The 23,664-nt window shown below is 47.2% G+C and overlaps 2 protein-coding genes across 3 annotated transcripts in view; both read left to right on the forward strand.

Moving 5' to 3' along the window:
• The first annotated feature begins 145 nt into the window (after nt 1–145).
• On the forward strand, nt 146–8,127 carry elovl4a (ELOVL fatty acid elongase 4a). The gene is made up of 7 exons (XM_030370060.1): nt 146–610; nt 1,693–1,775; nt 2,724–2,911; nt 3,313–3,393; nt 4,274–4,445; nt 5,054–5,181; nt 5,647–8,127. Exons 2-7 carry the CDS (start codon nt 1,709–1,711, stop codon nt 6,004–6,006), a joined length of 996 nt encoding a protein of 331 aa, XP_030225920.1. The 5' UTR covers nt 146–610; nt 1,693–1,708; the 3' UTR covers nt 6,007–8,127.
• A 3,988-nt stretch (nt 8,128–12,115) lies between these two features.
• LOC115553619 (protein SOGA3) overlaps nt 12,116–23,664 on the forward strand; it is a 33,169-nt gene continuing 21,620 nt past the window's right edge. The window contains exons 1-11 of one of the 2 annotated variants that reach the window (XM_030370045.1): nt 12,116–12,272; nt 13,263–14,124; nt 15,018–15,242; nt 15,771–15,929; nt 16,614–16,685; nt 17,133–17,452; nt 18,195–18,351; nt 19,621–19,693; nt 20,478–21,054; nt 21,537–21,666; nt 22,301–22,665. In XM_030370045.1, coding sequence (XP_030225905.1) covers nt 13,432–14,124; nt 15,018–15,242; nt 15,771–15,929; nt 16,614–16,685; nt 17,133–17,452; nt 18,195–18,351; nt 19,621–19,693; nt 20,478–21,054; nt 21,537–21,666; nt 22,301–22,411 — 2,517 coding nt within the window. In that variant the 5' untranslated portion in view covers nt 12,116–12,272; nt 13,263–13,431 and the 3' untranslated portion in view covers nt 22,412–22,665. Of the gene's footprint in view, nt 12,273–13,262; nt 14,125–15,017; nt 15,243–15,770; nt 15,930–16,613; nt 16,686–17,132; nt 17,453–18,194; nt 18,352–19,620; nt 19,694–20,477; nt 21,055–21,536; nt 21,667–22,300; nt 22,666–23,664 lie in introns of those variants that run through there. The other variant, XM_030370044.1, reaches the window with a different exon arrangement.

The following is a 23,664-nucleotide window of genomic DNA, read 5'->3' on the forward strand; positions in this document are numbered from 1 at the left end:
TCACGTTGGTTCCGCTCCGATAGAGAGGGCGGGACTTTCACAGTGGTTTAGCGCCTAGAGAGGAAGGGGCTTTCGCTTGCATATATTTACACTACAACTATATAGTGTATTCATGTTGGATAGCAGAGGGGTAAAGGGAGGGACTTCCGGTAGAGTGATAATCGTTTCCGCTACAGGTTTCAGGTATTTTCTGACGTATATTCTGCGTCAGACAACTGCATATGCCGCATTATTTTCGTTGTATTTCGTCTTCTACTTGTCGTCTTCTTGTCTCGCCCCGGGGATTGATGACCGGCGTGCACAGCTCATTGGAAATAAGACACGGAAATGACATGCCGGTATAACCGGAATAACGCTTCAACTCAGGACCCTCTCTCCGCTCCACTCTCCGTATCTCTGCCCAGCCATTCGAACAGCAGAGGGAAGGGGTCTGTTACGCTGATCGGGAATACTACAGCCGTGAATCCAGACGGCTCCTTCGTGTCGGTCCAGCCGAGGAAACGAGTCACCTTGACCGTGTAAAGAGACCGCCGGGGGGGACGCAGCAGAGACCGCATGACCTTGTGGGCTGCTGATCGTCCTCATTAAAGGAGATTTATCCATCGACACGGTAAGTCAGCGAGCATTCTCCACTCTCACTCAAATGAATGGAAATCCTTTTTGGGCATGGTCCGGTCATTTAGGAGCTGGTTGAAGCAAGATAAATTCATTGTGTGGTGTAATATTCCTTTTCCATTTTTTTTGCATGTCCAATATTGGAAGACGCAGCGTGATAGACTGTATACGAGCTGCTAGTGTCGATGATGGGAAAGGTGTCAATACTCCAGTCGGAGGCCATAATGCAGGCAGTAGGATGCAAATTTGTACCGATTCGCGTTTTTTTCGCATAGGAATGCCCACCGCACGTTGTTACATCACTCTCGACCGCATATGACTTTATGGCAAAACCAAAAAGCGAACAGATGATCGATGGGAGGCCGGGCTATGCGGTGGGTTATATCGGGTGGGCTACATGCTGCAGCGCTGGAGGTGGGGGAGATGGAGCCTCGTTTTTTTTAGGACCATCAAACCAAACCAAGGCTGGTTACACGTCCTACCGTGATCACCAAGTCCTACCTAGTTCATTTTTTAATCCTAGTCGGAGCCCAAGCACGAGAAGCCCATGATCGGCCTACTTCTACACGGGTCGATGTGTTCGTGCTCAAGCGTAAAATTCTGCTGACATCTGCGCGGCGGTGGTGGTGCCTCCTCCTCCTCCTCCTCCTCCTCCTCCTCCTCCTCCTCCTCCTCCTCCTCCTCCTCTTTGTGCGACATGATGCCGGCTCCTGCATGGCTTATAGACTATATCCATCATGTCCCGCACCCTGGGGGGCTTAAGTCTCCACATCAACCGTCCTCCCGTCTTCAGCCTGCTGTGTGTTTCCAGTCACTCCAGACGTCAGTAGTGCAAAGGCCTACTGACGAGAACGAACAGGACTCCACGTTGAACTCGTCTCGCATTCAGATTCATACTTTCGATTTGAACTCTCGTTGAAAAGGATTAAGCCTATGCAAACATTGACCTCATTCTAAAAAGCCTATGCTTGCGTGTCTAACGGTAGGTTGGACTCAAATCTTTGTACAGTTCTGTCAGTTCTTCACCTGTCTCTCTCTCATGTCCCATGTCTGTCTCTCTCGCTCTAATTTCCTCAGGACACCGGCCACAGTCATGGAGATCCTCACTCATCTCTTCAACGACACGGTTGAGTTCTACAAATGGAGTCTCACTATTGCAGGTGAATTCGGTCGTTTGGTTTGTGTTGGAGACTTCAGAAATAAAAGATGTTGGTGTTATGGTATTTTTAGTACCCTGCATATGCCTTGTGTTTGTACACCTCTCAATCATGCAGAGCAAAAGGTTATACACCATATTTGTTACGGCTTTGATATATTCTATTACATTATCGAATTGTAATGATAGATTGTACCTTATTACTAGGATATTATAGGGCTGTAAAATGCCACACTTTATTGTTCATTATCACACGGTTATTACCATTAATTTGAATTGTATTGTTGCTGCATGTTCCTGCCAATGGTGATTGTACATGAAACAAGACGTATATTTGTGGGTGTAAAGGATGTAAACCCTCCTCTATGATCACTAGGAGGGGGGGTGTTGGGAGGTCTGTGTCTGTGTGTGTGTGTGTGTGTGTGTGTGTGTGTGTGTGTGTGTGTGTGTGACGGGGGGGTCGGGGGTAATACTAGGGCAGGATGGGGGATCTTGTCTATGGCCCAATAAATGGCATAGGCCCCTCCTACCACAGATGTCCCAGTGAACCCCCATAACACAGCACCCCTTCAGGAACCGCACAAGCTGGTGTCCCCCACAGTAGAGGAAAGATCACACAAAACAGTGCAAAACAGATCAGCACAAAGATCAGAAGATCAGCGCTAAACACTAAAAACCTGCTTTAGATTTAAGCTACAAAGAAAGAGATAATCTTAAAAAAATATATATATTCAGCACCGTTTTACTTGAAACTGAAACTGTCCATGCCGTTTCAAATGCTTTTTAAGCCTTGAATTAGACTTAAAAAAAGTAAATCATATATTTTATGCAACAATAATATAATAACAATAATATTAAAATACAAGCATTCAATTGAAAACCTGAACCTCTTGCCCAACCGAGCGTCCGTTTCAAAGCACTGTGTTTAAACTCCTGTCTGTGGCCCCTGCAGACAAGAGGGTGCAGAAATGGCCCCTGATGGACAACCCCCTCCCCACCTTGGCCATCAGCAGCTCGTACCTGCTGTTCCTCTGGCTGGGGCCCAAGTACATGAAGAACCGGGAGCCCTTCCAGCTCCGCAAGACCCTCATCGTCTACAACTTCAGCATGGTCTTCCTCAACTTCTTCATCTTCAAAGAGGTGGGCGTCTCGTCCTTAACGTCCAAAACAGGCACTGTATTCCCCCTTTAAATGTAGAAACATATATGGCTGTATTTGTACTATAGTATATTCATTTAATAAATGTATTGGCCTCCTTTTTCAGAATATCATACTAAAATATGAGGACATTAAAGTACATCCATGTTGTGTTTGTTCTGTATTCTGTATTCACTGATCACCAATTTGCTGGATGATCTCCCCTCGATAGACCAGTGATGAGCCATCTGCTCATTGCCTTTTTAGTTCATCCTATTAAAGCCAATCCTACCGTCCTTCCTATCTCCGTCTCTCCCTCTCTTCCTGTTTCTAGCTCATCATCCATATCATATGTCATAACTTACTGTCTATGGTTCACTTACACGCTTGTTGGTTCTTTGCAGCTCTTCATGGCGGCCCGGTCTGCTAGCTACAGCTATATCTGCCAACGCGTCGACTATTCAGACGACCCCAATGAAGTCAGGGTGAGTCAGGGTTTCGTAGCCTGAAATCTAACCAAATGTATAAATATAGTATTTAACAATGCATTTACATTTACATTTAGGGCATTTAGCAGATGCTTTTATCTAAAGTAACTTACGTTGCAAGTACATTTGTCAGAAGAAAGAGAAACATTATATTGCTGTTGGTACGGTAAGGATGTTCATCGAAACCACTGCCAAGCACTAACGATTGTTAGGTTAACCCCTTCCCCGTATACAACAAAGCTATGCAGACAATGTTGTAATTATACACAAGAATGGTATATTAAATCAACACTTGTGCATTGAAATATGTCTGCGGCTATGTCTGCTATTGGGGTTCTGGAAACATAAGACCTTTCCATTCACGGACCACAGCTTCTGTTATCAGATTTGGGGATAGGGAGGCGAGAAGACGAACGCAAGGGGTTAGGTTTCAAGATATTCTCTTTCCTTACTCTCCATGACGTAGCTACGTACCCGTAACATACAGAGAAACAGGGATGTTGCTCAGGTTAGGACGAAGGGGAATTTAATTGAATGTTGTTGAATCTAAGTGATTTAAGGTTTTGTAAAACCTTTATAGTGTTCATACCTACCATACATACCTTAAATGTATTTTACCAGACTTGTGATGTCTTCACTGTACTTACCTGCTAAGAATACACCGCTCTCTCTCTCTCTCTCTCTCTCTCTCTCTCTCTCTCTCTCTCTCACACTCTCTCTCTCTCTCTCTCTCTCTCTCTCTCTCTCTCTCTCTCTCTCTCTCTCTCTCTCTCTCTCTCTCTCTCTCTCTCTCTCTCTCTCTCACACTCTCCCTCTCTCTCTCGCTCTGTGTCTGTCTCTGTGTCTCTCTCTCACAAATATATCTCCTGTGGGACAGGTGGCCGGGGCGTTGTGGTGGTACTTCGTCTCCAAGGGGGTAGAGTACCTCGACACGGTGTTCTTCATCCTGAGGAAGAAGTTCAACCAGGTCAGCTTCCTCCACGTCTACCACCACTGCACCATGTTCACCCTTTGGTGGATCGGCATCAAGTGGGTGGCCGGGGGACAGTGTAAGTCCCCTTCTGGTTATTCATCATTGACACGCTCCGCTGGGTATTTTAACTCATTTGTGTTTGGCCTGTCACCCTCGTTCGGGGAAGGGGGTTCCCCGTTTCCCTTAGTCCCCTCGTTTGGGGAATTCTCTCTCTCGCCTGGGCCATTTATTCTCTAGGTACAAGCGTTCAGGCACATCTAGGAGTTAGAGCTGAAGAACACAGAAGACAAGCTAAAACACCCAGAATGGACACAGACTTTCTTCGAAAAAATCTCTGTAAAAGGTTCCAAGTCAATACTATGTAGTCTAGCCACTCTAGACAAACAATTATTAAACCTACTTCTGAAAGCGAATGTAATTCGGTTTGGTGGAAAACCTGGAAAGACGTATCTCTGGCCCTTGCAGTTTTTGGTTTCCATGCTCTGTTCCATCTCGCCCCAGAAGTACTGCTATAAAATATACGTTTTGTGTTAAGGACTGTGTTGTTAATGTTAGATCCCTGACTATCTTTGTTCGACTAAAGCTTGAGATAACACAATGATTATTCGTAATCAAAAATGTTCAGTAAATGAGAATTGTTTTACTATTTTTTGCTTAAAATCGTTGATGTTTTCCTTTGTGCAGCATTCTTCGGTGCACACATGAACGCAGCCATCCACGTGCTGATGTACCTGTATTATGGGCTGGCCTCCTGCGGACCCAAGATCCAGAAATACCTGTGGTGGAAGAAGTACCTGACCATCATCCAAATGGTAAGATATTCCTCTCTTACGTCAGGCTCAGCGTGCTCGGGTTTCCTCCCGTCTTTATCATTCCCAGCCATTCAGGGCATTTAGCAGTCGCCTTTCTCCAGAACGACTTACAATAAGAACATTTGTCAGAAGAAGGAGAAACAACAATATATATCGCTGTCGCTACAGTAAGGATGTTCATATAACCAGGTTCCAAGCACTAACAAATTGTTAGGTTCACCCATTCCCCATATACAACAAAGATAACTAGGAGAAGATGTTACACAATGCTAAGTAGTATTTTTAAGTGCCAGGACGTGCAACATACAATGAATGCGTAAGAGGCGGTGTAGAGGGGTGGGGGGTAAGGGGGGAGGGTATACAGTGTCTGGTACACAAGAACCAGAATAGCCAATGCGAAGACTCATCATAACTGCCTCTTTTACTCCACCCACCCCTCCACTCCTCCACCCCTCCGGGCTCCAGATCCAGTTCCACGTCACCATCGGCCACACGGCGCTCTCCCTCTACGTGGACTGTGACTTCCCCCACTGGATGCACTACTCTCTCATCTGCTACGCCATCACCTTCATCGTGCTCTTCGGCAACTTCTACTACCAGACCTACCGCCGCCAGCAGCCCCGCCGCGACGCCTCCTCCTCCTCCTCCTCCTCCTCCTCCACCTCCTCCGCCTCCAGGGCGGGAAAAGCCCTGGCCAACGGGACCTTCAACGGCCTGAGCAGCAAGGCCGCAAACGGAGCCTCGGCAGCGGGTAGAGGAGAGGACAGCAAGCCCCAGGAGAACCCGGGCCGCAGGAAGAGGAAAGGAAGGGCCAAGAGGGATTAGGAGGAGAGGGTCGGATGATGGGGATGATGATGATGATGATGATGATGATGATGATGATGATGATGATGAAGAAGACGACGATGATGATGACGACAAAGAGGCCGCGCCTGTTGGGTCCCTCCCCTCAGTTGTGAGTTTGGGAAAACAACGAGAGACTCTAATTGGATGTAGAGGCGGAGGGGTTGGATGGATGTATGGATGGATTTACTGGTGGATGAATGAATGAAAGGATGCGTTTACTGGTGGATAGATGGATGGATTGACAGATGGATTTACTGGTGGATAGATGGATGGATGGATGAATTTGGTAAGATTAAATGTGCCATTTTGAGCTGAGTTTCTTTAGATGTGAGATGCGTCTTTGCGCTTATCCGAGTAACACTCGGGGAACGCAGTTATGATAAAATGACCTTTAACAGAAATACTCCATAATCAAGAGGTTTGTGGTTGAGGTCATATTAAGGTAGTGTTTCTCTCTGAGAAAGATGATTGGAAGGGGATTAGAATTTACTCTTGGATAAAGCCAGGGTTTATTTGCTTATCTGGCTTGCTTGGAAAGCATGGTAAAGAAGTTCTATTACAACCTGCAACAGATCCAACAGTGAAAGTACTGCAAAACAAAGCATAACCACAAGTAAAGTCTCTCTCTCTCTCTCTCTCTCTCTCTCTCTCTCTCTCTCTCTCTCTCTCTCTCTCTCTCTCTCTCTCTCTGTCTCTCTCGCTCTCTCTCTCTCTTAGATTGTATGTAACTTAACTCATACATATGCATAACCATAACCATAACCTTATTGCATTATATAATTTTGTACAGTGCATTTACATTAATATCTTCTTAAGAGAAAGAATTTGAGGTCAGCGAGACAAGGCCAATAGTATCCATGTGTGTGTCTGTGTGAGTGTGTGTGTGTGTGTGTGTGGGAGAGAGAGAGAGAGAGAGAGAGAGAGAGAGAGAGAGAGAGAGAGAGAGAGAGAGAGAGAGAGAGAGAGAGAGAGAGAGAGAGAGAGAGAGAGAGAGAGAGAGAGAGAGAGAGAGAGAAGAGAGAGTTTACATAGTCCAATCAAACTGAAATTCCTGCTGCAATTGACGAGACGTCCAGCCCTATTCTTCCCTTCCCCTCGACACCGATCAGATGGGCGATCTCCAACACGGGGGTGTCGACCGATGTACGACTCAAGACTCTGATTCCGAACTATCTGACGTTCTCTAGTCGCCGCTTGGAAACGGAACCATCCCCTCGATTCATCCGGTCCACTGGCGGTCTTTTCGGATTCAAACGTATCTTCCTCAACCCATCCCCCATGGTTGATTTTTATACTCGTCTCTCTGTCTGCCCAAAACGCGTTTTTCATGTAGAATCGAAGTGACTTTGGAAGATGAGCTTTATACCCACGTTGTCCGTGAAGATGGTTTTTATCCTATAGAGGCTTGAAATGGGTTACTTGTCCAGTCTGTGTTTGTTCTTCTATCGTCTGCCTGACATCCTATGGTGATCCATCGACTTTGTGGCTGGGCCTGTTGGGAGCTGAGAGGAGGAATCCTAGTGCAAGCAACCCCACAACCAGACTTCTCATTGAATGGTTAAATCCTGCTCAGAGACAAAGCTATCTCTTCAAGAAAATAAATCTAATATAAAGAATAATGATATTTAGTCATAGTCTTTCTTGGCGTAGTAGTCAAGATACAACCCGTGTTATGTTACAGCCCTGTATTCGCACCCTGAAAGGTGTTAACGTTTGGTTGAAATGCCAAAAGATGGCGTATCTGCAGTGAACAGCTGATCAATAACATACCAATATATCACAATCATATTTTCTACCTGTGCAGTACAATGTGTACAAAAAAGTGCTGAGCTCTACTTGTTATGTCATTCATTAAAATAATGCTATTTATGTTTTTTCTTTATGTGCAAATTTATTTTATGAGAATGTGCTTGTATGTGATATCTTTTTTTTTTTTTTGTGGTGTAAATAATATTTTTGGTACATTAAGCCATTGGGATTTATCCTAGTACAACAACATGCTTCGACATGCTAACGTGGCCATGTAGCTCCTGTGATTTTTGTTAACTTCTTAAAAATGTTCTTGAAAATTAATTAAACTGAATGCCTGTGAAAAAAAGACTTGCTGGAGTTTGATTGTGTTGCTATTCCAAAATGTGCCACTAGGGGGCAGTGTTGTCCCGCTGTTAGACCGTCGACCCACGAAGGTTTGGTGCATCCAGGCGCTGTTCTGAAGGCTTTGTCAAATGACTGAAAAGACCATTTAGTTTGAGGGTTAATAACGTATTCACGTTTCCACGTCATTAGCAAGAATTCGCCTTGTCATCATTTGTTACATTCCCAAAGTCGTGTCTGTGTTTCTGCGTGTCTGTGATATCTAAATTAGTTTGGCACCCATTTGTAACAAATCTGATGGGTTGGTTGGTAAATATAGGACAAGTAAGAAGTAATTAACTTTTAAAGCCAATCAGCGAAAGGGGGTCTGACAGTGGGCGTGACATATCACACAATTATGCATAATTTCCCAATGATTCATGTAGCGACACCAAAAAATTTGTTTGGTTTGTCAAGACAAGAGTCGTTGATTATGTTGGTTAACCTCACCCAGCGCAGCCCACTTCCTGTTTCACTGGGCCACGTGGGGATGGACATTTAATAGGTCCATGGGATGGACTCAGATCAGAGTATCCCATTGGCTCCCTCCAAGCCAGTTCCCATTCTATAGAACTGATTCTTTAGGTCTGCTAAAAAGAAAGCGTCTGCTAAATGCCCTGAAAATGTAAAATCACCACAGGCTGGAAGGAAAGTGGGTTTCACCTTGTTTCTATTCTTTAAGTCACATCGAGTGATCCTGTAAATTAAGAACACAAACATAACAAAATAACCTCCTGTTAGACACACAACAGTGAAAATCATCACCTAAAATCTCCACACAAATAATCTATACACCCCCTTTCTCTCCTCCGGATCGCCGACAGGCTTAGACAAAGGTTTCCATGGCAACTGTAAAAAAAGCCATACCATCCACCCACCAATCGGCGCCCGGGATCAGCTGGGATCCACATGGGCTGGAACACTGACATGATTAAATATTTATCAGGCTTTTAGGGTGCGGGACCGAGAGAGAGAGCGTGTGTGTGTGTGTGTGTGTGTGTGTGTGTGTGTGTGTGTGTGTGTGTGTATGTGTGTGTGTGTGTGTGTGTGTGTGTGTGTGTGTGTGTGTGTGTGTGTGTGTGTGTGTGTGCGCGCGCGTGCGTGTGTGTGTGCGCGTGCGTGTGTGTGTGTGTGTTTGTGTTTGTGTGTACATGTGTGTGTCCTCCTTGTCTCCCTGCCTGCGTACGTGTGTGAGTGTGCGTGTTTGTGTGTGTGTGTGTGTGTTTGTGTGTGTGCTGCCTTGTCCCCCTGTGTGTGTTTGTGTGTGTGTCTGGTGTTTGTGTGAGTGTGTATATGTGTTTGTGTGTGTGTGTGTGTGTGTGTGTGTGTGTGTGTGTGTGTGTGTGTGTGTGTGTGTGTGTGTGTGTGTGTGTGTGTGTGTGTGTGTGTGTGTCGGTGTTTCTGATAACAATAAGCAGTAATAAATGAATAAAGCACTCCATGCCAAGACATGACATGATATCTCAGTTCAAACAAAGCCTTCTCACTGAGAAATGTAGCTTTGATGAGGCTTGATTATCTTATCCTTAATCTCATGCTAAATATTGCACCACTGGCACTAGCAGAAGATGTTTTCTACAAATGGGCTGTTCATTTGTTCATACTAGAGCCGCAATAGTTTAGCCACAAACCCAATGTTTGTGTTGGAGTGGTTCACGTTTTGTAGGTCTATGAATATTTCTTACATGATGAACTATTACCATCGAGACCGAAGCAATTGACCCCATCTGCTTTTGATCTTGTGTTTATCTTGTATCTATTAAAGTGCTTCTATTGTTCCTCCCTTTTTTTGTGGAAAAAAAAAAGTGCACAATAGGCCAAATATTAGTCTTTAATCTTTTTACACATGTGTGTGGCTATGTATATGTGTGTGTGTCTGTGTGTGTCTGTGTGTGCATGCGCGTTTGTGTGTGTGAGAGAGAGCAAGACCATGTATGTGTTTGTGCGTGCATACATGTTTGTGTGGAAGACGTGTGTGTGTGTGTGTGAGGGTGTGTGTGTGTGTGTGATTGTGTGTGTGTAAGTGAGAGATAGACCGGGTGTTTGTCGGTATGTGTGTGTGTGTTTGTGCGTGTGTGAGAGAGAGAGAGAGAATAGAGAGTTTTCCATGCATGTGGGTAGAAAGCATTGTGCGTGTGTGTGTGAGTGTGAGAGTGTGTGTGTCTGTGTGAGAGCGCCTGTATGGGGGGACCATCCCCGCCCTACACATCAGCCCAGTGATAAGACTTGGAATGGGGAGACATAAGGGTGTGAAACACAGAGTAGAGAGTACACTCTCTATCCACCGTCACTCAGGGAGGACAGATGGGCTATTTTTAGGACTTCAGGAAGAGGCTGACTCAAAGGATGATCGGGCACTCTGTACAACAAACAGACACTTCTCCTCTCAGGGGAGGCTGGCAGACGGAGGGGAGGGGGGCACGTCCTATTCAGCACTGTGACGGGGGGGAGGGGACTTTGGGAGGGAGGGAGGGGGAGGGAGTTGGGAAGGGAGAGGGAGTGGGAGGGAGTGTCCGATTCAGCCGGGACATCAAAATGTCTAGATGACCGTCAATAGGATGATGGTGTGTTTGTGAGTGTACAGGAACATGGGGGAGGGGGAGGGGGGGGGGGGGGGGGGGGGTAGGGGGGATAGAGGGATAGAGAGAGAGAGAGAGAGAGAGAGAGAGAGAGAGAGAGAGAGAGAGAGAGAGAGAGAGAGAGAGAGAGAGAGAGAGAGAGAGAGAGAGAGAGAGAGAGAGAGAGAGAAAGGGAGAGAGAGAGGGATTGTTTGTGTGAGAGAGAGAGAGAGAGAGAGCGAGAGAGAAAGAGAGAGAGAGAAAAGGAGAGAGCGAGAGAGAGAGCGAGAGAGAGAGAGAGAGAGAGAGAGAGAGAGAGAGAGAGAGAGAGAGAGAGAGAGAGAGAGAGAGAGAGAGAGAGAGAGAGAGAGAAACATCAACCAGGATCCAAAAAGATTTGTGATTCCTGATTTCCTGATTAAGAATGTTTAAAAAAGAAAACTTGACACATCGTCTGACCTTGACACCGGAATCACAAAGGAAGAGGCTCCCATTCTTGGGGTTGGGTGATTCCTGCGCCTGTGCCTCTGACTAAAGCTGGCAGTGTACCAAGAGCCAGCGAGGCTGACATACGGGCAGGGCTCCGCTGAAAGTCCTTGAACACAAGTGGAGCGTCTCTGGGACACTGATCATCCAGAGCACAACCAATATTAGCTTTGGCTCTGCTTGAAGTAGTCTTATGCCATCCTTACAGAAGGGTGGATTTTGAGAAAACAAAAATAACAATATGGATAAGATTTATTGAAACATATAGCTGTGTGTGTGTGTGTGTGTGTGTGTGTGTGTGTGTGTGATTTTTTTTTGTATGAGTGTGTGTGTGTCTGATTTGTTTGCGTGTGTTTGTGTGTCTGTGTGTGTGTGTGTGTGTGGTGGGGGTCTGTGTGTGTGCTTGAGTGAGTGTGTGTGCGCGTTTGTCGGTGCACATGTGTGCGTATGTATGCATGTGTATACAAGGTGTATCCATGGCAACTGGAGCTGAGGATCTCGTGCAGCTAATTATCAATACAAATAGGCTATGAAAAACCTGCATATTAAATAGAATACGAAATTCCATTCAACTGTATGAGATCTTCCAAAATGACGATGATGACAATGTTGTGATGATTGATGTTGTTGAATCAAATAACTCGTTATTTTTTTAATAGGAAAGACAATATGCATCCTATTGTGTTCCGCTTTCAGAAACAACCTCAGCCTCAGGGTAGAATGAACACGTGGACCACATGAATGCTCCTTCTGTTTTGCCGTCCTGACGACTCTTTCACTAAACAAATCAACGTGTCGCCTCGTTGATCAGAAACCGAGTCAGACACTCGGTTCACCTGGTGGGTACGCGCGTGCGCGACCGTGCGCGCGCCCGCAACAGCCGGCCGCATCACAAAAGGACAGACACCAGAGGGACATCAACGTGCCTTACGCGATGACGTACCGACGTGCACATTGGAAACAGCTCGGCTCGGCTGGTCGGGGAGGCGCTCGGAGTCAGCCGGCCGCCTCAGCACCCGCACCCCTCAGCATCAGCACCGCGGCCGCGGAATAACACACACATAACAGGTAGGACAAAGGCTGTGCGCTGGTTTGATGCTCGTTTTTGGGGTTTCTTATGTTTATTTTAGTGGCCCTTGGTTTAAACCATGAAAGGCGCTTTGTGTGGAGATGTGAGACTCGGTTCCAGGAATGATCTCGCGGTCTACATCACATCGCTGGGCCTGTGATGGTGAAGCTGTTGATTTACTGTTGCTCGGACTTCTGGTCTCGTCATATTCTGGGAACTCGTTCACCGTTCCTCTTCTTCTGCAGTCCCACTTGAAGGCGATTTATCCGATTTGTTTACGTATTTTGTCCACGGTACTCAGGGCTTGTGTTGGTTTTAACAATAAAGATTGTATCGACCCAGTGGGTGTTTTCCAAAAATACCATATTTTAAGGTATAGAGGGTTTCAAGGTGAAATAAATGAAAAGATGCATCGTGAGTTTTTCTCGGGTCACTTTATGGACTCCGTTTGTACGTCGCTCTCCTCCTTTTGCGTAATGAGGCGTTAGATGATGGATGTGAGTTGTGAGATGAAGATGAATGAATCCTTGACAAGCTAGATAGCACTTATAGCACCCAGGACATGGCTCGCTTCACACATATTACAGCTTGAGAATGTAGAAGTAGCCTGAGCACAAGCTCCTCTCCAGAACCAGCACTTTGGTGATATCTCCACAAGATAAACGCTCGCTGTCTGCTCGAAGCTCCAAGGTAATAGGGATGGATTCACAATGGGGGGCTTCCGTTAATGAGGAAAATCACCTAATTAGGCTGGATGACCCGTATACAATCCGGTCCTCAAGTAAAGGGGTCTACATCGAGCTGTCCTGCTGCTGATGGTAACCCAGCGTTTGGAGGGATTATTGGAAGGAATCTCGATCCATCATCGGCTGTGAGATCAACATGTCCTTGTCGGCTGCTGATCAATGCAGCCATACCCATCCCTCTCCATCCCTCTCTAGGCACATGGAGGCGACAAAGTAGGCTAATTCCTTTTTTCCTCCAACAAGGTCAATCCCGTGTCGCCCGTCGCAAAGCGATTGGTCGCGACCACAGCTCATTGTTCGCTTTCGCCAAGCCACAAGACAAACCGGGGCGAAGGACGAGAGGAAATGGAAGCTTTGGATGAGCCGAGCCCTCGCCTTATGATGACATCATGATGCACCCTCCCTCCACGCGATGAACCCCCCCTCCAGCGGCGCGGCAGACGCGCCGCGCCAGGCGGAAAGCAGCGCGCGCCCCAAGAAGCAACGTGCGACATCGCCGGCCGGCGGCAAGGAAGGCGCGGCGTCCAAAGGTGCCGCTGCGCAGAAGGGCGTCAAGACGTCGAAACAAGGCGGAGGAAGCGGAAGGAGCAGTCGTGGTCATTCCCCGGTGTCCACGACTACGGGCAGGGAGCGGCAGACCTGCACGAAAGGCGCAGCTGCTGTCCAGGCGGCAAGCGGTACGGAAAGTCCGCCGCCGGGCCCGGGTGGCAGGGCGTCGGCGGAACGCGGCAGCCATGCGCCTGACGACGCGTCGTCGCCCTCCTCCCGGTCAGAGCAGAACCGCGTAGTGTCGGACCAGCCCTGCGCCTCCAAATCCCCCAAGCTGCGCAGCAAACAGCCGAGAGGAGGGGAGGCGAAGAAGAGCTCCAAGAGTGCCGTAGGGTGCGGACCGGGCTTCTGGAAGGAAGGCTGTCTGCAGTCCGAGCTGATCCAGTTCCATCTGAACAAGAGCCTTGGGAAGAAAGGCACGAAGATGAAGCAGGTGTCCCCCCCGACGTCAGAGCCGGAGCTATCCCCCGAGGAGGAGCCCCCTCCGCACCCTCAGCCCGACGAGAGGCTGCAGGAGGAGATAGAGAAGCTGGAGGATGAGAACGAGGATCTCAAGGTAGGCCTGGTTGCGTTCCTACTCCCCGGATCCGTCTCAGCTAATGATGTCAGCTAGTGCCGCACCTGTGGCTGCTAGCTTTATAGCTGTTAGCCAAAGCTAACTTATTTATTTATCTTTGTCTTTGTGCATGTATGCATGTATGCATCTATGCATGTCTGTATGTCTGTATGTCTGTATGTGTGTATGTGTGTATGCGTGTATGCGTGTATGCGTGTGTGTGACTGTGTGTGTGCGTGTGTGTGCGCGTGTGTGTGTGCGTGTGTATGTATGTACGTATGTATGTATGTATGTATGTATGTAGGCATGCATGTATGTATGTATGTATGTATGTATGTATGTATGTATGTATGTATGTATGTATGTATGTATGTATGTATGTATGTATGTATGTATGCATGAATGTTTGTATGAAACTTATGTCTGTGTGTATATATGTTTGTATATGTATGTTTTTGTGTATATATGCATTTAACTTTGTCTGTCTGTCTGTCTGTCTGTCTGTCTGTCTGTCTGCCTGTATGAATTAATGTATGTTTTTGTATTTATGCACAGTATGTATGAATCAACATATGAAGGTAGAAAGTGTATGTATGTATGAATAATAAATGAATGAATGTATGTATGTATGCATGAGTGTATTGATGAATGTATGTATGGATGAATGCATGTATAAATAATACATAATGCATCCACCTCCCCAGTCCATATATAGATAGATGGATACATTATGTAAGTCATATATGTATATACAGTAGGTAGGCCATTTATGTGCATATGTATTTACTAACTAAAATCAATTTATTTCAGTCTGCCACTTATTGACCACGAGCGAGGGTCTTCCTTGAACCCGCGTTTCCTAACGTTGTCCCCCTCCGACCGGCGCCCCCCAGAACGAGATGGAGGAGATGCGGGCGGAGATGGACGAGATCCGGGACACCTTCTACGAGGAGGACGCGTGCCAGCTGCAGGACATGCGGCGCGAGCTGGAGCGCGCCAACAAGAACTGCCGCATCCTGCAGTACCGCCTCCGCAAGGCCGAGAGGAAGAGGCTGAGGTTCGCCGAGACGGGCGAGGTGGACGGAGAGCTGCTCCGGAGCATGGAGCAGGACCTCAAGGTACGGGACACGCAGGGTTGGAGGGGGAAGAACACGACTAAACACTAGGGTGGAGCATGGAGCAGGACCTCAAGGTACGGGACGAACAGGCCAGGGTTGAGGCTAAAGAACATGACTCAACACTAGGGTTGAGACTCCACCGACTCTGTTCTGTGCTATTCTGAATAAATGTGTGGCTATTTCATGGGAGTTGTACTCCTTTGTAGTTACTGATGTCATTATCAAATCCACAAAGTTGTAATCTAATCAAATCAAATCAAATCTCTCTCTCTCTCTCTCTCTCTCTCTCTCTCTCTCTCTCTCTCTCTCTCCCTCTCTCTCTCTCTCTCTCTCTCTCTCTCTCTCTCTCTCTCTCTCTCTCTCTCTCTCTCTCTCTCTCTCTCTCTCTCTCTCTCTCTCTCTCTCTCTCTCTCTTTCTGCTCTGACCCATCTCACCACCTCCTCTATCTCCATGTCTCTCCCCCCCCTCCACCTTTCTCCCCCCCCTCCACCTCTCTCCACCCCTCCACCTCTCTCTACCGCCCCCAGGTGGCCAAGGACGTGTCCGTGCGGCTGCACCACGAGCTGGAGAACGTGGAGGAGAAGCGGATGAAGACGGAGGAGGAGAACGAGAGGCTGAGGCAGAAGCTCATCCAGGTGGAGATCACCAAGCAGGCCCTGCACAACGAGCTGGAGAAGTCCAAGGAGGTGTGTCCGTGTGTGTCCATATGTGTGCGTGTGAGTTTGAGTGTGTTTGTGTGTGTGTGTGTGTGTGTGTGGGGGGGGGGGGGGGGGGGGGGGGGGGTTTGAGTGTGTCTGTTTGTGTTTGTGTGGGTTTGAGTGCGTGTGTGCGCGTGTGTGTGCGTGTGTGTGGGCGTGTGAATGTGTATGTGTGCGTGTGTGTTTGCGTACGTGTGTGTATGCAATTCATGAAATTATTTAAAAAGTTAAAAGGTACTTTAAGAAAGTTATGCAAATTTAAATGGTACCAAGGAATAATTCTTCATAGAGTTACCACCTATTTTGTATTTGACTTTAAAACAATATATAAAGCATTGATATTATTTCAATTATTATTTTTATTTTTTTGATTTTAGAATAAAAAGTGAAACGTGAATTTCCAAAACATCATAGTCATGTTTCACCATTCGTTCCAGCAATCATCATGTGTCTGTGATATTCTTGTTAACTCCCACCCTAACCCGTAAAACACGAGGGAATCGAGAAGCAGAAGAAAAGCATGTGCTGGGCTCTGGGTACGATGACCGCTGAAGTGCTCCAAATTCTCCGTTCTCAGGGTTTTTCCATTACCTTGGTGTCCTTTACCGCTGGCTGCATGATATCACCGGCCACAGTGTGTGCTGATGATGTAACCATACTGTTTCCCTGTAGCTGTCGCTGAAGAGACGAGGAGGCAAGGAGGGAGGGAGGGCAGAGAGGAGGGCCCCACAGACCCCGGTGGAGGTGAGTCCAAGCGAGTCCCAACTGACAGCATCAATCAAAGCTCATGTCTGTGTTTTCGTTTTTTAATGCAAATGATCAAATGAGAGCCATGAGGCCTAGGGGTCCTAACAAAGGAAATACTGTTTCTTTCACCCACATAAATGAGGCTCTATCTAAGCTTTTACTTCTCTAAATTGCTAGATAACAATGTTATTTTACTTTTAATTTAATTTAACTTTTATCAATTTTTTAGTTTAAACTAAAAGTAATACTTTTAAAAATGAATTTTAAAAAAGTACTTTTACATTTAAATAAAAATAAATAAAGGTAAAATTTGTTTTTTTAGTTTGTTTTTTTAAGTTCAGTTAACATTTCACGTTGAGTTAAATTAAAAAGTCAATTTAGATAAAAAGTAAAGTAACGTTGTTCTACCTAACCCGACTGAACCTGTCCGCCGTCTCGCCACAGGAGGAGAACGAGGACCTGAAGTGCCAGCTGGCCTTCATCAAAGAGGAGGCCCTCCTGATGAGGAAGAAGATGGCCAAGATCGACAAGGAGAAGGACCGCCTGGACCAGGAGCTGCAGAAGTACCGCTCCTTCTACGGCGACGTGGACAGCCCCCTGCCCAAGGGGGAGGCCGGGGGACCCCCCTCCAGCCGCGAGTCGGAGCTGAAGCTCCGGCTGCGTCTGGTCGAGGAGGAGGCCAACATCCTGGGGAGGAAGATCGTGGAGCTGGAGGTGGAGAACCGCGGGCTGAAGGCGGAGCTGGACGACATGAGAGAGGACTGGTACTTAGCTTTGATTGATGGGGTACAGGGGGGGGGGTGGGGGTGGGGTACAGGTGTAGCGGTCATTTCTTGTGGTATTCCTTCCAACAAGGATTCATTAAGGATTCTCTTCTTGGTCTCTTGTGTGCTTCCCTCTCATTTTATCTCCTCTCCTCTCCTCCCTCCTCCTCCTCCCTCCCTCCTCCCTCCCTCCTCCTCTCCTCTCCTCTCCTCCCTCCCCCTCTCCTCTCCTCCCTCCTCCTCTCCTCCCTCCTCTCCTCCTCCCTCTCCTCCTCCTCCTCTCCTTTCCTCCCTCCTCCTCTCCCCTTCTCCTCCCGTGTCCTCCCTCCTCCCCTCTCCTCCCCTCTCCTCCTCCTCCTCCCCTCTCCTCCTCCTCCCTCCTCCTCATCTCTCCTCCTCCCCTCTCCTCCTCCTCTCCTCCTCCCCTCTCCTCCATCCTCCTCCCCTCTCCTCCCCTCTCCTCCTCCTCCCCTCTCCTCCTCCCCTCTCCTCCTTCTCCTCCCTCCTCCTCCCCTCTCCTCCTCCTCCCCTCTCCTCCTCCTCCTCCCCACTCCTCCTCTCCTCCTCCCCTCTCCTCCTCCCCTCTCCTCCTCTCCTCCTCCCCTCTCCTCCCTCCTCCTCCTCCCCACTCCTCCCCTCTCCTCCTCCTCCCCTCTCCTCCTCCTCCTCCCCTCTCCTCCTCTCCTCCTCCCCTCTCCTCCCTCCTCCTCCTCCCCACTCCTCCCCTCTCCTCCTCCCCCAGTCTTGCGGCTGCGGGTCCAGACGGCTCCGGTAACGGGGGCCAGTCCAGGGAGCAGGGGGAGGCTCTGTCAGAGCTCCGGCAGCAGCTGCAGCTGGTGGAGGACGAGGCGGAGCTCCTGAGGAGGAACCTGGCAGATGTGGAGGAGGAGAATAAAAAGGTAGATGGACGTCTGGAGCAGAAATGTTCCACTGTAGAGCACACAGAACACACAGTGTGTGTACGTGTCCCCCACGGGGCTGTGTGTGTTGAGCTGAAGACCGATGGTTTATCCCCCTGGAGAATACTTCCAAACTGCTTTCCGGACAATACATCAAATATATATATGTATGTGATATAATGTAATATATAATGCTATATAATAATACATCAGAAGAGAAGGGGCTAAAGTCATAGTAATAATAATAATGCAATGATAGTAACAATTTAGATAATATATAGCAAATTATAATAGGAGCACAATTGTATTTAGTTTTCAGTCATTTCATAGGTCTACAAGCTAAACATAGTTAAAATAGGCTTATCTAAGAGAATAAAAGTGACATTGAAATAAATAAGTAAATAAATAAATAACAAAGAATGACAGACTTTTAAAAGAGAGCCACAATTTGGAGGAATACATAATAGACCAACAATAGAGCCTTCTAACGGAGGCGTCAGGGAAATCACAGGTTGAGCTGGTAACAATAATTATGTCTCTGCACCGTGATTGCAATTATAGCCCTTCATGAGATTGCCTCACAAAGCTACCCCAGTTTAGCAGTATGGACACTATTGCAGCTCTTATTTATGTCAGCAGCAGAAGTTGTATCTTCGATACACAAAAAAATACAGAAGGCTAAACTTCTTCTGCTCTGACATAAATAAATGAAACTTGTCTGATGAATGCTACTACAACACTTGTTTACCTTTTTGTGACACTGTGAGAAGTGAACATTACAGCTGGGGAATGAAGGTCTCAACGAGCCTCTGTGAACGTGTGGGGCTGTAACGCTAATGCAGCATCACTACATTCTGAACATAGTGGTTTAGCAACAGTCATGCATCAGTAAACGTAGTCATGAATGCGACTTGTGAAATGTCTGCCCTGCATTTATATAAGCAGCAAAAATGGGTTCTATAAGAATAACACAATTAAACAAATCTTTAATTGTGTTATTCTTTCAGTGTGCTTTCAGTATAATTACTTGACATTGTGTAATGAGAGTTTAACCAAATTGAAACCAAATTGCAAATCTGCAAATGTACATAGCCCACCCTAAGGCATTATGGGTATACTGGATAATGAGTGTTATATTGCTTCTGGTGAATTTCATTTTCATATTATTCCGTTCTTTGTGGCGAGGCATGATCCGATTTCTATGAAGCTCGAACAAATCGATTCAAAATGGCTTCCCAGTCGGACTGAACCCTTCTGATTGGTCGTCAGGTGACCGGGGAGCTGAACAAAATGAAGTACAAGGCGGGCTCTCACGAGGCGGGGTCACGGCACGGAGGCGGGGGTGAGTCAGCATTTTTTAATTGTGATTGAATTACCGCACAGTCGTGGCTGGTGAAACTGTCTTGTGGTCAGCTGGAAAACTAGACAACATAACAGAACATTAAAGCACGGCATACCACATAGAACAAGTGCTGGCATGTGGCTCAGGAGGCAGAGCAAGGTTGAATGGTAACAGGGAGTTTTGCTAGTTCCTTGCTTCCTAGCTCCTCCTAGCTAGAGTGTCGAGGTGTCCCTGAGAAAGACACTTAACCATATCTCTTCCCGACGAGCTGGCTGTCGCCTAGTATGGCTGACACCCCCGTCGGGCTGAGAATATGTGTGTGAATGTGTGTATGACTGTGTGTATGAATAGGTGAATGTTAGGCAGTATTGTAAAGCACTTTGAGTGGCCACTGGTTAGATAAGCGCCATATGAATGAAGTCCATTTACAGTTCATGGTTATGACATAACTCGCACACAAACACATACCTATATAAAATGCAATTTGTATTATATATGGACATTGTTTGAACATGGTCATCTTCCAGAAGGTTAGGGAGAGAACTCCACTGAGCCATCAAGTATGAATTCAAAAAGCCTTACATAATAATAGCAACAATACATTAACTCTAAATGCAGATTTCTCTGACTCAAAGCCGATGTACAGCACAGGGCACGGAGTTCAAACTCACACAAACCCCATTCAATACCGTCGTGAGCTCCTTGCCTCCAGGCCATCTGACACCTGTTTCCCTGCTCCTCCTCCTCCTCCTCCTCCTCCTCCTCCTCCTCCTCCTCCACCCAGGGTCAGGGGGCGGGGCCGAGCCGGCCAAGATGGAGGGCCTCCAGGAGGAGCTCAAGACGGCGCGGCTGCAGATCAACGAGCTGAGCGGCAAGGTGATGCAGCTGCAGTACGAGAACCGCGTGCTGCTGTCCAACATGCAGCGCTACGACCTGGCCTCGCACCTCGGCGTGCGCGCGAGCCCGCGGGACAGCGACGCCGACAGCGACGGCGGCCGCGGCGGCGGCGACGACGACTACAACACCGGGTCGGCGGCGGCGGGCAGCTCCTCGCCGCGTCTGCTCCCGCCGCACCGCAAGCGCGAGGGCCCCATCGGCGGCGAGAGCGACCCCGACGAGGTGCGGAGCATCCGGTGCCTCACGCCCACGCGCTCGCTCTACTCGCCCGCCGACGGGCGTTTTTTATCCCGAAGCCTGAAGGACCGGCAGCAGATGATGGATGTCCGCCTGGAGGCGGAGAGGCTGGTCCGTACCATCGACAGGCTGATCGCTGACACCACCACCATCATCGCCGAGGCCCGCGTGTACGTGGCCAACGGGGAGCTGTTCGCCCGGCTGGAGGGGGACGAGGAGGGCGGCCGGTGAGGAAGGGGGAGGGGGGGGAGGGATCGTAACGTGGGATGGATGTTTATGGGTGTTTAGGTGGAAGTGCTGCTGATGCGGTTTGCAAGATTGTATGGATTTTAGGTTTTTGATTTTTGAGAGTGCTGAAGTTCTTTATATAACGTATGTTATGTTATGTTTATTTTTTTTTTTGTTCTATTAAACTAAGTAACACTTTAACTCTAGGCTAATTTGAAAAGTGGAGGAGTAGCTGCACAATAATGCGCAGACTAAAGTCTTGTGTTTAATTAATCAAATACACACCAGACACAACACTGCACGGTGGATTAATTGTGATAAAGTAAAGTCGACATTTAAAAAAGATGTATAAATAGTAAGACACACATTACAAAGTACAACATATCATCAACCGACTAAACGGATGCAATAGTTCAGGGCTGAATGTAACTATCAGTCCATTAGATATAGCAGTAACAATGCATACCACCTGTGTCCCCAGGATCAGAGAGCACGAGGTGCTCTACCGGATCCACGCCCAGATGAAGGCCTTCAGGAAGGAGCTGCAGGGCTTCATCGACCGCCTGGACGTCCCCAAGCCAGAGGACAAGCCCGAGGAGGAGCCACTGTCTGTGAGTACCTCCCCGACCGTCTGTGAGGGTCCCCCATGCTGTCTGTAAGACCCCCCACGACCCTCGCATGTCTACCATGCACGCCCTCCCACTGTCTGTGAGTTCTTCCCTGAACCCCTCTGGTGCTCCCACCATGCCCCCTGTCTGTGAGTTCTTCCCTGACCCTCTCTGGTAGTCCCACCATGCCCACTGTCTGTGAGTTCCTCGGGGCATGACAGTGATGGTCACAATGCACGTCCGATGGAGTGGCACGTGCATTCCTGATTTATATATCTCGTTAGCATCGTAGCATCATCAAAAATGCCTAGGTAAAATAGATGACTTAGGCAGATAGTTATTACGGAATGTAAAAAGCACTTTTATTGGCTCAGGATACAGCCAGTGAGACACATCGAATCAGCAGCGTTAGAAGAGTAGAGTAGGCTGGATATCACAATTTGGACAAAATATGACTTATTATAGCAATTATACATGAGGACGATTTGCAACATGTTATAATTTTGTACTTATTCAGATCAGATCTATATATTCTCTTATAAGCATTGCTCTCTATCTCGCTGTGATGGTGATCTAACCTAATTTGTCTTGCTTTTCTCTCCTGCTTTCCCGCTGTCCTCCTCTTCGCCCACCAAAGATGTTCCAGCCCATCATCTTACTCATCCTCATCCTCGTTCTGTTCTCCTCGCTTTCGTACGCCACCATCTTCAAACTGGTCTTTCTGTTCACCCTCTTCTTTGTCCTGTAAAGCCGCAGTCGCCCCACTCTACCCCTTTTATTTACTTCCCCTTCGTCATCCTCCTTGGTTCCCCCTTAAAACATTATGGTTTCTGTATTGTTTTGTCATGTCACATGTGCGTCACGCAAGGTCACTCAAGGTCACAGCTTCACCTTTACGTTTTGTCTACGTCTGCGGCCCCGAGACGCTCCATCTACTCTGCTCAGTAGCTTCCAGCATTTATTGGACCCGCCACGCGCTCGGGGAGCCAGCCGGATTCCTCTGTGAGTAAATAACCAATCAATCTCCTGCACTGTTAAGAGTGTGCGTGCCGCTTGATGGTTGTTTGTTCCAGCCCCCTGAACAAACATGTGCTCTGACGGCCCGAGGAAGGTTGACGTTGGATCGGTGTCTTACTGGAATGATTAGTCACTCAGATGTTGGCGACGTTTGTTGACACCAGTTCATTCGTCACCGTGCTGGTCTGCGTTACTCACCATGCTTTTGTCGTTAGAACGGCATCAGGGATTCACGGATCAATCAAGGAATGAAGTGAAATGATATTGCAATGTCTTACTGTTTTACACTGACTTTTTTTTTAAAGATGACATGTTTGTACACAAAAGCCTCTTCAGAGGCTAACTCATGTTGGGCTACATGCATACGGAATCTTTTGTTACGTCTAAAGTAGTACAAATGTATGTAGTTGTATATTATATACACATTGAGAATGATGTGATGACTGTGAATTTCATTTGGAAGAAGTTTAGTGTATCTGTAACTCCATCCTACCCATAATGCATCATGGTAAGTCGTTTTTGAGGGGTGAGAGTGGCCGCCAAAAAGATTTGCAATGTCGTTTTTCTGTTAAGAGCAAATAAAACCTTTATGACACATTTAAACGCTTACAAATTTGAAAGAATACCTCTACCTAAGTGATTTCCAGAGCCAAGCTTAATGGATGTTTTAGAGAAGGTTTTATCGATGCATCATAGACACAATAACACAAGCAGGTAATTGTTTTGGCTGGAGATATAGCTACGTCAATATCATCTTATGGAATCATAATAAATGTTTCATTTGTATGAAAGCTTTAATATTTTGGAAAAAAGCTTTACCCACGTTGTTAAAGAATTATAACCCCGTCCTGTGATTTTATATTCAGGCTTCTTTCGATTCGGTACATAATGGATTTATTAGTTATACTTAGAAGGCTGAGAGGATCCCGAAATCTAGCGTTATCCCGGTATACCACTAAGCCATTTCCGGTATGTTACTTTCTA

This window comes from Gadus morhua, chromosome 11, assembly GCF_902167405.1.
Source record: "Gadus morhua chromosome 11, gadMor3.0, whole genome shotgun sequence".
NCBI lineage: Eukaryota > Metazoa > Chordata > Actinopteri > Gadiformes > Gadidae > Gadus > Gadus morhua.